The sequence below is a fragment of the Glycine soja genome, chromosome 5, assembly GCF_004193775.1.
Source record: "Glycine soja cultivar W05 chromosome 5, ASM419377v2, whole genome shotgun sequence".
NCBI lineage: Eukaryota > Viridiplantae > Streptophyta > Magnoliopsida > Fabales > Fabaceae > Glycine > Glycine soja.
The window spans coordinates 6,937,935-6,951,919 of NC_041006.1; the positions used below are offsets into that span (position 1 = coordinate 6,937,935).

The following is a 13,985-nucleotide window of genomic DNA, read 5'->3' on the forward strand; positions in this document are numbered from 1 at the left end:
AAAAAATCCATTAATTATATATCTTCTATATATATATCATTTATATTATTTTCCATCCGGCAATTGATATGTAATTGAGGAGGAGGAGTTATTATTATGGAGCTAGCTAAGCTTAATCAATGAATGGGTTGCTCCATGCCGTTGGTGGACCAAAAGATCGATAAAGTAATGAAAATAAAAGAAGAGACGAGAGAGGAGTGTGTGTTCATTCATATTCATGCATTAGGATTTATGAAGGAAACAAGGCAAGGCCAGACAGGTTGTTGTCCTATTAACTGTATAAGCACCAACATTATGTACTGAAACAATAAACAAACAAAGCAGTGCGCAGGTGGAAAAAAGTGGGGCTATATCTGATTAAGAGGGTTAAGAAAACAATGTCTAATAGAGAGAGAGAGAGGGTCATATATATTTGCCGTGCAGGGTTGTAATATTAGCATAAAAAGACTAATTAAAAATTAAGATAATATAGTAATGAGAAAATGGGGGATGAAGGATAATAAGATAGATAATTGATGGCTAGCCGACCCTCTTATTGGGACCTAAGCAAAGACAAATTGTGTGATGCCATTCCAAGCACTCTCTTTCACATTTCCTCTATTTGCTTTCCTTTTCTTCTATCTTTTTTTTAGTGGCTTCTCTCTTTCTTTGTCACTCTCCTCCATTAATTAAAGATGGAAATCCTTCTTGGTTTTTTGGGGAAGATCACCCAACGACGCCGGCTTCGTTAATCTTTTCTTCTTTGTGGGATTTTCACTCACTAATCTTGAATTATACTACAACAACTTATTTTTCACCGACACCCAATTTGGTACCAAATCAATAGTCCATTTCATTCAATCATTTTTTTGTTAAGTGAAAGAAATGTAGAAAAACAATGACTAATGTTTATCGTTTCTAAATTTTAAAACCAGCAATCATGGAATCAAATCACCGTCAATTCTAAACTTTTTTTCCTTTAATTTATTTATACATAAAAACAACTCTTCAATTATATGATTGCATCAATTAATCATAACTTCTATTTGAAATCTTAATCTTAACCTACCCATATGTTTTTATGAGGATCTAGCCGACCAACTTGTTGAGGATCTGTAATTACTCCTTATAAATTTTGGTGTTCATTGAATTTATTTATTTTTCACAAGATGCATGTTTAGAGTGATGATAATCTTTATGTGAACAGACCTTTTTTCCACAGACAATTTTAGGTATAAAAAAAACTATTCAAGTAATCTTAGAAATATTGGAAATCATTTTAAACAGACCTTTTTTTTCACAGACAATTTTAGTAGACCTCAAATATTAAAAAAAATTCTTCAAATGAGCCCTTAAATTTTATGAACATATATCAATTTTGAAATTAAAGTGATAGATATTCAATACTTCAAATATTATTTAAATAGTTTAGTATTTTAGAGATCACTTAAAAAAGAGGGTAGCAATAAAAGTACTAAATTGATGGTTTATTCATTTACTAAATGAAATATAGATCTTAAATAAGTCACTTTAAAGTATAAAGTAAATAATCTCAATAATAACTGAGTTAGACCCATGTATGCATTATTATATCATTAGTTGATTTTTTTCATTGACGATATTCTTCGGTTTACCTTTTCTCACTTTAGAGGAATCAAATTCCTCTTTAACCATGAGAATGAAACCTCTTTTTTAATTTTTATAAGACCTGTTTAAGTTATAAAAATTATTTATCTTTTTATATATAAATATTCGCAATTTATAATAAAACTCACTATATTTGATATTTTATGTAGATAAATACAAAATTTTACACGAATGTTTAGTGAATACAAAAAATATTGCAAAGTCATAAATGTTTAGTAAACATTCAAAATGAGAGATTATACTCGCCTAAATCACGAGTACTATAGAAATTTATTGTCACAAACGAAATCATAAGAATCTTATGCTAAATATGTGTGTGTAAAAGAATTTGTTATTAACATTATTTTTAACAAATTTGTTTGGTGTATTTATTGTATGCACAGTTTGTTTGAGGAGCTTGAGGAAAACTTGTTGACACCACACTCTAACCCAAAACTTTAAGGCTCAGGTTTATGGGTCTTCTCCTCACTTATATGGTGTTCAACCTTTCCACTTCTACCCGATGTGGGACTTCACTTCACACTTGTAACCCAACAAAACTGCTAGCTGTTCTTTCAATTTAATTTTGTATTTGCTTTTAAATGCTGCTTTACTTATTTTTCTTAAAATTCGTTTATCTTAATATTGTAATTATAAAATTACTTTGGTGGATAGTATAAATATAACACTCCCAGGGCCCTCAAAATGATGAAAATTAAATTATGGATAAAAGTGTAAAATTACATTCATTCTACCCCAGCTACATATCCGAACTTTTTCTTGTTCAATTGCCCTATTTTAATTTTATATAGATAACAGTCAAGGAATTATGTAACCGTGTCGTAAAGGGAACATGCAGACCTAAATAATGAAGGGGGGGAAATTGTGGACATGAGGAAAACATTGATGATTTAGTTAAGATACAATATATTAGCAAATAAAAACAAAATTACAAACAGAGAAAACGTTGGTTTTTATTGGTATAGACTAAAATAGTCAATTTTTTTGTAACTAATTAAATTATGCCATGTTTGAAAGTTTCTTATCTTACTGCTGGGGATACTGATGGGTTTAAATTTTGCTAGGTTAGCTTTGGGTCATTTGAAATAGTCCTGTGTGAAATCCTTTTAATTAGCAAATCCCTTTCAAACAATAAGGAAAGTAGCAAAGAAGAACTCAACATAGCTCTTCCAACCATGCATCTAGATCCGGAATACTTTAATCTACTCATAGTTTTCTAAGAAAAGAATTATGAGGAAACACAGCTGTTAAGTGTTAAGAGCTTGAACATTCAGGATCCAGTAAAAATAAAACTTTGCTTTACCAGTAATTTTGCTTTTACGATTTAATTAGTAGTAAGAAAAATGGCAAATATATCAGTGGTGGTGGGGAGGGGGGGACTAAATTGAGTTCAAATTGGAGTCAGTTACAAATTAATCCTAATATGACGTGTTTCATACAATACTGGATTAATATTAAGCATCATTTTTTTTTATCAAAGTTCTTAATTTATTCATTAAATTGTGCATTTAGGTAATATATGGAAATATGATAACCAAATTCAAAACGTCGTGCTCTCAAACTTTTCATTCTTCCCTAAAACAAAAACTTTTCATTCTTTATATGCGAAGAGACTGATGGTGATAATAATCTTCTTAATACCTAATACTACTAAAATGTATCAGATAAAAATATATCTAACATATTTATAATATCAAGTATTTGTGTAAATAAGTTATCAGATAACAATTCATATTTATATAATATTATGTTGAAAAATTATCAGATAACTTTTATTTGTATAATAAAAGTCTTATAATTTAAACGGTGAAATAAAATGAACCTAATATTAATATAATTAAATATTTAAAATTTACACTCGTGGTTGTTAGTTAAGATTGGACAACTCAGTATCCATTGAGGAGTACTATTTCTCCAAGCTACAAATTTTCAATACTTTTAATGTATTCCTTTTTTTTTTTTTTACTGGTAATGCATTCCTTTTATTAAAATCACAATACTTAATATGATTTATTTATATTTTATTTTATTTTATCTTTTTAGATAAAAAAAATTAAAGAAAACTACCAAATTAAGCATTTTGATATTAAGAGGATTAGATAAAATTACATAAATTCATTAAATAATTAAGAGGATAAAATTTAATTGGGTGCCAAACTTGAATAAAATTATAATTTTTTTATGATGCTACTGTTGACACTTTGAATTACTTCTTATGTCCCATTTTGTTTGACTTTTAGTAAAAAAAAAAATCATTTTGGTTATTATTTTAGAATATCAATGAAATAATTAATATTTTCCTATTATATCTTTAAAAATGTATTGTAGGTTGAGAAAAAAAAATATAAAAGAGAAAGGATCTAATCAATTTGAAGATAAAAATACATTAAGAAATTGTACACTAAATGTTATGAAATCTAAAATATCAATCACATTTCTTAAGGCTATATTGGACAAGGTATTTTAGTTTTTTTGAACTTTTTTTTATTAAAAAAAATTTGTTTCTAATATTTTTAAACGCTACTTGAAGAAGTGTTTTTTTTAAAATTAATTTCTAATTTTTTATATTTTTTTCTATTTTTATCCTTAATATATTTATCTAATTTCTTGATTATTCTTTTAAAATAAATTATAATTTTTTTATTTTTTTATCATTTTATACTTTTTAGTTATTTCAATAATTAGTCTTACCAAATATTTATAATTTAATAAATTAATTTTTTTTCAACTATCAACTACTGATGAACTCTCAACTAATTTTTCATCTAATTTTATCAAACCTAATTCTGTACCAAAATCTTGAAAGTCAAAAAACTAAGCATGAAAAAATAGAGTATTTTTTATTATATCATCATTGAATACTTATTATTTTATAAAAAATAAAATCATGATTAATTAGTAAGAAATATAATTTAATTATTTAACTGAAGAGTTTGAGGAGTTTCATCCAATTTATGCAAGGTAAATGACAAAAGGTAGTGCAAGTGAATAAATTTGATCCCTATATAGTAAAGCTATTAATCCACGTGGAAGTGCACGATTGTCTGCGAACTTCTGAGACGTTTCCATTATAAATAAAAAAAAAAGGAGTGTATTAATTGAATTTTTCATATTATTAAGTGGCAAGTATGTGCCTATAATAATAATAATAATAATATTCATCGGGTTTAGAGAGGAAAGAAAAAAATGTTAGAAAAACGCGGAAGAAAAAGAGGTTGCAAAGGAAGCGAGAGAAGCATGGACCATATATACATACAAACAATTAGTGTTTAGCGGTAGCGGCAGAAACCTGCATAAATAACCTCAACAGCAGCAACGAACGACTACAACAACAATACATCACCCCTTTAGCAACGCCTCTTAGAATCTTGATTTACACACACACAATTTTTCATGCACACTTTCTCTCACTTAACCAAATTAAAATTATTACTATTAATTTAATTTAATATTATTTTTCTATAATGTTACTCATCACTTTTGCGTCTCTCCTCCGATTATAGTAAAAAAAAAAATGAAATGGAAATGGAAAGCGTTATTATGGATTTACCATGATTTTTAATTGACCACTATGAGGCAGGGGAAACGCGAATTACGTAGTTAAGAATAGTGGAGAAAGTATTTAAATAATATGGGGGTGTGTGTGCAAGGAACGATAAAAAAAACAACACGAGATTACTTCTAAAGAAAAAGCCGACTCCACGCGAGCGAAGAAGAAGAGAAATTAGCAAAGGAGAGAGAGAAGAGCGAGCAGAATAAGGTGTCTCTCTTGGACTGATTCGGTTCAATCGCATCTCTATTCTCTACTACTCATTCATTTATCTATCTACCTCTTTTCTCTTCCTTCTCTCCCACCCTTAATTAACACAGAAAAAAAAGAACATAGTTATTTATTTTTGGTTCATGGCCGTTCAAGCTCAATATCCATCCAATGTCCTTCTTCTAAACAGGTTCAACATTTCTTCTTTTCCTCTTATGCATGTATTGAATCAATCAATCAATCAATCAGCAATTCACAATCTTGTGTGTGTGTTTAATTCTAGCAGCAGAAACGGGCAAGAAGAGCATGAGTATTCTTCATTGCAACCACAACCAGGAGGAGTTGTACTCTTGAATCAGCCTCACATGTTATACAACATCAATGACAATGGAAGTATGTTTATTTTGTAACACCTCTCTCTATGGTTATTATTCTAGTTCACAATTTAACAACAACAACAACAACAACATATCATGTCATGACATCGTCGCAGGTAACAATAACAACAACAATACCAATTCTCGGAAGAGAGGTAGAGAAGACCCGGGTGTTGGCAACAACACAATCACTGCAGCTTCTAATGTTATCGATCAATTCTCTTTACAATCTCAGCCTCCGCAACTTGTTCATCTCTCTCAGCTCCACAATCACCACCAACAACAAAATAATGTGGTGTCCACTGGCCTTCGCTTATCCTTCGATGACCAACACTTTCAACAACAACAAAGACTACAACTTCATCAAAATGAATCTCAACAACATAGGTCCCACTCTTCTGCTTTCTTATCTCTATTATCCCAAGGCTTGGGTTCTCAAATCAAACAACAGCGCGATGAGATTGATCAATTGCTCCATGCCCAGGTACCAAATTTTCCACCTTTCGAATTTCAATTCAATAAAATAAAGAAAGAGTGACACAAAAAAAATGGAATTCTTTTTTTCATTAGAAATTTAAGGTTTTTAAGGAGTGAATTTCTTTATGGATAAACGTTAATTTTGTTAAAAAGGTAACTCAGAATGAAAAGAATGATGACAGTTGTGAGGGAATATATATATATATCAGGGAGAGCAACTGCGGCGGGCATTGGCGGAGAAGAGGCAGAGACATTACCGCGCGCTGCTGAGCGCGGCGGAGGAGGCGGTGGCGCGACAGCTCAGAGAGAAGGAAGCGGAAGTGGAAATGGCCACGCGCAAGAACGCGGAGTTGGAAGCACGCGCGGCCAAGCTGAGCGTGGAGGCCCAGGTGTGGCAGGCTAAGGCCCGGGCCCAAGAGGCTACGGCAGTCTCCCTCCAGACCAAACTGCAGCAGACGATACTGTCCCACGGCGGCGAAGATCCTGCTGTCGTGGGCGTTTCATCTGCTGCTGTAGAGGGACAGGCGGAGGACGCGGAGTCCGCCTACATCGACCCCGACCGCGTGGTGGCTGCCACGGCGGCGCGTCCCAAATGCCGAGGGTGCGCAAAGCGCGTGGCCTCGGTGGTCGTTTTGCCGTGTCGGCACTTGTGCGTCTGTACAGAATGCGATGCGCATTTCCGAGCGTGCCCAGTTTGTCTCACCCCAAAGAATTCAACCGTTGAAGTTTTTCTCTCTTAACAACCCTCCTAAATTTACCCAATTGCCCCTCCCCTTCCTTTTTCTTTCTTGTCCATACCAAAGGAAAAATTTTCTCATAAAACTATAAATAAATTACATTTTTGTTTCTCTCTTGAATTGACATGGCCAAGGTGAAAGTTTGATTTCGGTATAGTTAAAATTAAGTTTACCTTCTGGTGATGTACATGGCCACGTGGCTAGAAGTGGCATTTTTTTTTTTACTTTTTGGTTATTATCTCTTTCTTCTCCTGAAATTTCTATTGCATAATTAATATATAATATTCTTTTATTGGATAAGTGCTTTTTTGCTTTTGCCTTTATGGCTTTGCAGTTTTAAAATATGTCAATGTTGTTTTCAGAAGGTTTGTTGGTTAGTGATGTTTGGTTTCACTAGGATTAGCAAAGTTGCGTGTTAATTTGTGGTTTATTTTTCTGTTTTTTTTTTTCATTAATTGCATGAGGGGCATGGCTCAGGTAAAATGGTTTTTCAGTTGTCAATTTGAGGGGTATTGTGCATGCGTGCATATTCAGGTAACATTTTTTTTCTTTAACTTGGAAAGCATTAGAAACGTGGAATTTGTTGCATTTAGGTTCGGGGAACCGCGTTACAAGGTGCGTAGCAAATGGTTTTTATTCTGTGGCAGTGAAATTATTTTGAAACTGACTCGAAATATTCCCAAAGTCTTCCACTATCGGGTAGGAATGGTGCATTGCGCATGCATATTATTAATTTCAATAAAGCATAAATTTGCTTGCTAAGGCTCTTGGGTGCTTTTTCTTTCTTTTATCATGTCTGTTGATGATTCCATGTGTAATTGACAAAGGATAGTAATTCTTTCATTCTTAATGTATAATTGATGAAAGAGAAAATATTCCTAAAAGAAAGTGAATATTAGGTTGATCTTTTGTGTGTGTATATTTTCAACCAAGCAAAGTCTTGATCTTGTTTTGATAGAATTAGGGATGTAATTTTCAAATTGCTTTTTAAATTAAACGAAGCAACTGATACTTGCTAGCTAGTGCATCCTTAATTTACTTGATTATATCTGCATTTTATTTTGCTGTAAAATATATTAAAATGTTAATAATTTACAAATTTAAAAATTGTAGGATGTTTTCTTGATGCATTTCAAAATAGGGCTGTGATCTGAATTAATTCTTAAGTTGGTAATACTTGTGAGTTGCTGAAGGTTGTTGCAATGACAAATTGGTATACCTAAAAAAAAATGCCCCAACGTTCAAGTAAGTTAAGGTCATCAAGAAAAATCGGGTAATTATAGGTTATGAGGAAAAGTCACTATGAATCAAGAAATGCGTGTGTTTGGTAATTGTTTAAGAATAGGAGACTCTATTACTCTTTATTTAGGAAAAGGAGATCTCCATATTACGTTTAGGAAATGGTACTATCATAGAAGCATAATACCTAAGATTCTATATCAATAGCAAGATTATCACCACAAGAATAGATTCACGTTTGAGATGAGAAATATAGGTAATATACTTATTTTTTTACTGTAACTTTTTTTATTTGAAAATTACAAATTTTTATGAGTTTTTTTTTAACCAAAATTTTATGAGTTTTATTACTTATTCCCCTGGTATTCTTCTGAAATTTCTCCTGGTATCCAGTTTTATTACTTATTAAATAAGTCTTATTCATAATTTTATAAATTTTAACTAATAATAAAAAAATGTGGTAAAGTATGTTAAAAATTAGACTTAATTATCAATTTGCTCCCCAAATTATTTAAAAATATTCAATTTGGTCCTTAAGTTTTTAAAAAATGCATCAATTTAATTATTTTATAATATTTAATTTGGTCTTCAAGTTTTTTAAAATCAATTCAATTTGATCCTCAAGATTATAATCCAATTCAACAAAAAGGACTAAATTGATGCGTTTAAAAAAATTTAAAGACTAAATTAAATCTTTTAAAAAAATTAAAAATTAAATTAAATCTTTTAAAATAATTTGGAACCAAGCCTAAAAATTATGTTGTTAGCCCTCTTTTATTTGAGATACTTACAATTGATACAAATTTGGATTTCAAGTCCTAAGTGAATTTGTACTAGTAACAATTAATTGTCTTAGATCTGACCAATGAGAGTTGAGCTTATCAAAGAGTTAGTTTACCACAACATGCTACACTAAGGGTTAAATACTGGTTGGATCAGCCTCCCCACATTTAATGTCCAGTAACATTTTGAACACGATTGCTTCTAAAAAATGATACTTATGAAAAAATAAAACACAATTCATGTTTTTTGTCCAGAATAGTGTCATATTGTTTTGGAAAAATATTTTTTAGTTTCTATACTTAGCAAAATGATTGATTTTATTCCTTGTTATTTACCTTTTAATTTTGATTCTTAAACTTTTAAAAATAAGTTAATCCTTCGGAATATACAAGGACAATACAATTTCCTATGTCACATTTGTCCTAAGGGACTAAAAACATTAATTTAAAAAGTTTATGAACCAAAATGTTCTATAAAAAATATAAGAACTAAAAATATAATTTATTTCCTATCTTTTTTGTGTGTACAATAACAACAATGAAGTTCAAACATAATATACCATGCTAGCTGCTCAAAGCCCTCGTCATTAGGCTAACCCTAATGTGATTAAAACACGCGTTGAATTGCTTTGATGTTATCATTTAAAAAAAATGATTTTTAGACTAAAATAGAATTTTGATCATTTATCTATATTTTAGGTTTTCGTTTGATCCCTTAAATTTTCTTTGTTAGACCAAACTGGTCTCTTTACAAAAAAAATATCAAATTGATCTTTTTCATTAGTTTGTCACGCTAATTTAGTCAATTTAATTAGATGTGACAAATTGTGAAAAATATTACTTTAGTTTATACAATTAGTGTTAAAAACTAACATAAAAGCCAATTTAGTCTAATAGGGACATTATAAGAGAGCAACTGAAAATTTTTTAAACTTACAAGATTTAAAATGTAAATAAGAAAACAAAATTTTATTTTGGTCTAATTTTTATACATTGTTAGTATTTTTTTAACAGTGTTAATTCTTTATAATTCATTTTAGGTATGGCTTTTGAAATTATTTTTATAAAACTTAATAATCCTACCCTACATTATAATCTACAATTAAATTATTGTCAATATATTTAAATTAATTTTAAAAAAAAGTGTAAGGACTTTTTACATTTTCATTTAATCATCAATTTTTATATAATTGAAAATTATTGATTTTATAATGTTTATTTTAGAAGTTATATACCAAGAAAGATTTTTAATTGGTTGACATTATAAAAAATTATACTAATAATATATTAAAGTTAAACTTAAAAGGAGAATGTTAACAAGAATCTAATGAAAAGTAAAGTATTTACTGAAAACAAAAATACAAATTACGTTAAAAAAAAAGCATTTAATATGATGGGTTAAATATTCTTTAACCAGGTTCGCATTAGCATGATCTTTAAGAAATTTAATATATTTACTTTTTTATTTTGTTTTGTTTACAAGATATTAGAAGGATTTAAGGAGTATTTACTTATTAAATCCTTTTATATCTTATAAGAAAAATAAAAATAAATAAATATATTTAATATCCTAAAAATATTTAATGATTGTTCATTGAGGAAATAGGAAAATCAATGAGAAGAAGATGAAGAGGATTTAGAATTATTCTTAAGAAAACTTTTATATATATATATATATATATATATATATATATATATATATATATATATATATATATATATATATATATTTTAATTGTGTAATATTATATCTTTCTATAATACTTACCTATTAATATTATTAACGGTTACCTATTAATATTATTAACGGTTTACATAAGTACTAGTAATTTATATTTCTTAATTAAGTAATATAAGATTTAAATTTTAATTAATCATTAGATATGGAATAAATCGTATTAAAAAAAGAATACACATTTTGTGTACACTCATCATCCTCCATGAACAATTGTCATTATTTTCTAAGAGGACAACTCCATATCAATATGTTAGCAAAAAAAACTATTAATATTTGTAATACTTTATTAAGAAACTATGTAACAAATAAAATATAAATGCATTCAATTTCTTGAAAATATAAAGAGTATTTTATACATTTTAATTTACTCCTTTTACTTATTTTTTAAGGTATATGCATACTTCTTAAGAAAATTATTAATTTCACAAAATCTTAAAATAAAATAAAATTTGGAAGAAAAATACCTTTATTAAAAGTGTTTTAATATAGTTGTAAATCCTTTTTTTTGTTGACCATGGTATAAAAAACTAGTTGTAAATCCATTTAAGAATATAAGTGAGATATCAATACGTAAGAATATTACTGAAAAAAAATAATTAATACTTACTTAATTTTGCTAAAGTGAAAAATATTTTTAAATAACATATAATGCGATTCAGAAAAAGGAGGAATAATAAAAGATGATATAATTGAATTTAGAATATCATTTGTATTAGAAGAGTACAAGATCCTTTTATAACATCTTTCTGATGATTTTAATAATATTCAGTAAGAAAATATTTAATATAAAATTTAATAAATATTTTTAAAAAAATTAAACTATTTAATATTATTTATTTAATAAGTAGAAAGATAAATAGATAAATATATATATAATTATTCTAATAATTGTTAGTACGACAGGTTGGTTATATATGAATTTAATGAGAAAAATTGAACAACTTAAGAATTCAGAATTATTGAATACTGGTTGTACCTGCAAATAATTGTACCATATAATGGCATTTTTCAATCTTCGTTATACATGAACCGAAATAAATGAGGGGGGAAATTAACCAAAACAGAATAGGAAGAGGTAGATGAGAGCTTTAACATGTTTTTCTTCTACTCACCAAAAGAAGAAAAAAAACTAACAAAAAAAAATATTTTTCTTCTTCGGTATTTTTTTTTTTTTTTTAGTATAGGTGGTCTTTATATTTGTCTTTTAATTTTAATAATTTGGAAAATTACTTCAATCCCTAAAATGAAATAATATAAGAGGCAACATCATCAAAGCCCAATACCAAGCAACTTATAATAAGTACACTTAAAGCCCAATGTAACATTTCTTGATCAAGACTCACATTCATTGTTCTTTTTCTTTCCAAATCTCTTTTGTGTAGGCATGACAAGGGGACCGTATTTACTTATTCCGCCCTCATTCCTGAATCTCAAAACCCTCCCCTGTCTCGTCTCAAAAATCAATGGAGCCAAAAAATTGTCCCCCGCCCCCGCCCCTGTTCCCAAAAATTCATTGAAATAAAGGAAAAATTTAATAATCCAACAAAGAAGGTCATAAGAATTACATAAACAAATTAATCCACAAGGAAGAGAGGAGTCAGACTTCACAATCATAAAAAAAATCTATATATATATAAAGAGTATTTTTGTAATTTAATAGTTGCGGGGACAAGATGAATATCAACATTACCAAAATTGACTGTGACCCCGAATTTGAAATGCAGAGAAAAATCGAATCCAAACCCAATCAACTCGATTTTTTCCAGTTAAAATCAGGACGGATTTGATGCGAGTTCCGTTGTCATGCCTACTTTTGTGAAAATAACACCTTCGTTATAGGATATATTTATATAATTTGGACTATTAAGAGAATTATTTCAATCCAAGTTCTTATTTAGTTTGTGTTTGACTACGGCAAAGAATCGATTTTAAGATAAAAAATAATGGTATTACTGTAAATTTTGAGAAGCATCAATGTGATGTGGCTCTACCATAGGATTAGACACGATTATTTTTTTTTCATCGTGTCGCTACCTCAAACACATACTTAATTTCTTGCAAACGATTATGTACGAAATATGTAAATGTATGTATAAGTATCATGTACTTTGATGCCTGTTTGTTTGCCTTTTCCATACTTCTTCCAAAACCCAATTCTGAATTAAAGTGTAAAATTCTGATTGTGCAAAAAATATAGGCATCAGGAGGAGTCAGATGTATTGGCTCTTCAAAGTGAAGCAGCCTAATGATCCTTTTTAAGTTCATCGAGAATGGTAGGACACTGCCAACAAAGCCAGTTCAATTGATTCCCAAGAAAAAGAAAATGTGAATGCCCTTCATCTTTGTTAATTTACTAGATTTTATTTTATGTATTTATTGACTATTCTCCGTATATGAATTAAATTCATGCATTGCATAGACCACGGTCAGTAGAAAGAAAACAAAATAGTCCCTTTATTCCACAAGAAACAAGCTTCTTTTTTTTAAAAAAAAATAATAATAAAAAGAAGCAAGGACAGTTTGAAAAAAATAAAAGACTACTACAACTTTGTTGTCCCTGTGTCATGAAGAAAATATAGAGGAAGCAAACAAGAAATTGGACAAGACTAGAGGCATCATCATCTGATGTGAAGTCTTCTCCTTGAAGTTCAATTATCAAAGTGGTGGAACTCAATTCAAAGACAAACTGATAACAATTTAGCCAAAATCAGGGCTATCAAACAAGTGAGACAAGTAACGGAGAGAAACAGAGGGGTCACTACTATTAAAGACTTGGAATACAATAAATGTGTGCTTGGTTTCTCCTTTGAAATGCAGTCAATTCAAACCTTACTTTTAACCAAACAATAATAGTTTTCAACTTTTAATTAGAAATCAAATAAAAACAGGTCTGATTTCTTTTATACGCTATTGTACCTATCAACTACTCATCCTTTCTTGTGAGACTGCTTTTATATATATAACCAAGATTAGTTGATATTAAATGTCAAATTTAACACTCTGCTACAATTAAATTTAATCAATAATCATGTGATATTATAGAATGTGATGATCATGTGTACAAAATTTTAGGTTTTATTGCATCTTAGTCGCGAAGTTTTTACAATCTCATAAATTTTGTCCTTAAAGTTTTTTTTTTTTGTCTTCTAATTTACAAAGAGTTGCAATTTGTCTTAATCGTGACCGTTTAAAGGGAAATTGCCACAAATTTGTGTTAATTGTGGTGGTTTAAAGGAAAACCATCACAAA

General features: G+C 29.1%; 1 protein-coding gene across 2 annotated transcripts; it reads left to right on the forward strand.

The window, feature by feature from the left end:
- The first annotated feature begins 5,130 nt into the window (after nt 1-5,130).
- LOC114412244 (BOI-related E3 ubiquitin-protein ligase 1-like) lies at nt 5,131-7,277 on the forward strand. Of its 2 annotated transcripts, none has more exons than XM_028376059.1 (4): nt 5,131-5,576; nt 5,670-5,779; nt 5,880-6,247; nt 6,450-7,277. In XM_028376059.1, the coding sequence occupies exons 1-4, from the start codon at nt 5,530-5,532 to the stop codon at nt 6,978-6,980; spliced, it is 1,056 nt and encodes a 351-aa protein (XP_028231860.1). In that variant the 5' UTR covers nt 5,131-5,529; the 3' UTR covers nt 6,981-7,277. The 2 variants fall into 2 exon arrangements, with proteins under 2 accessions (XP_028231860.1, XP_028231861.1); XM_028376060.1 differs by having other exon boundaries at nt 5,142-5,576; nt 5,673-5,779.
- The last annotated feature ends 6,708 nt before the right edge of the window (nt 7,278-13,985 follow it).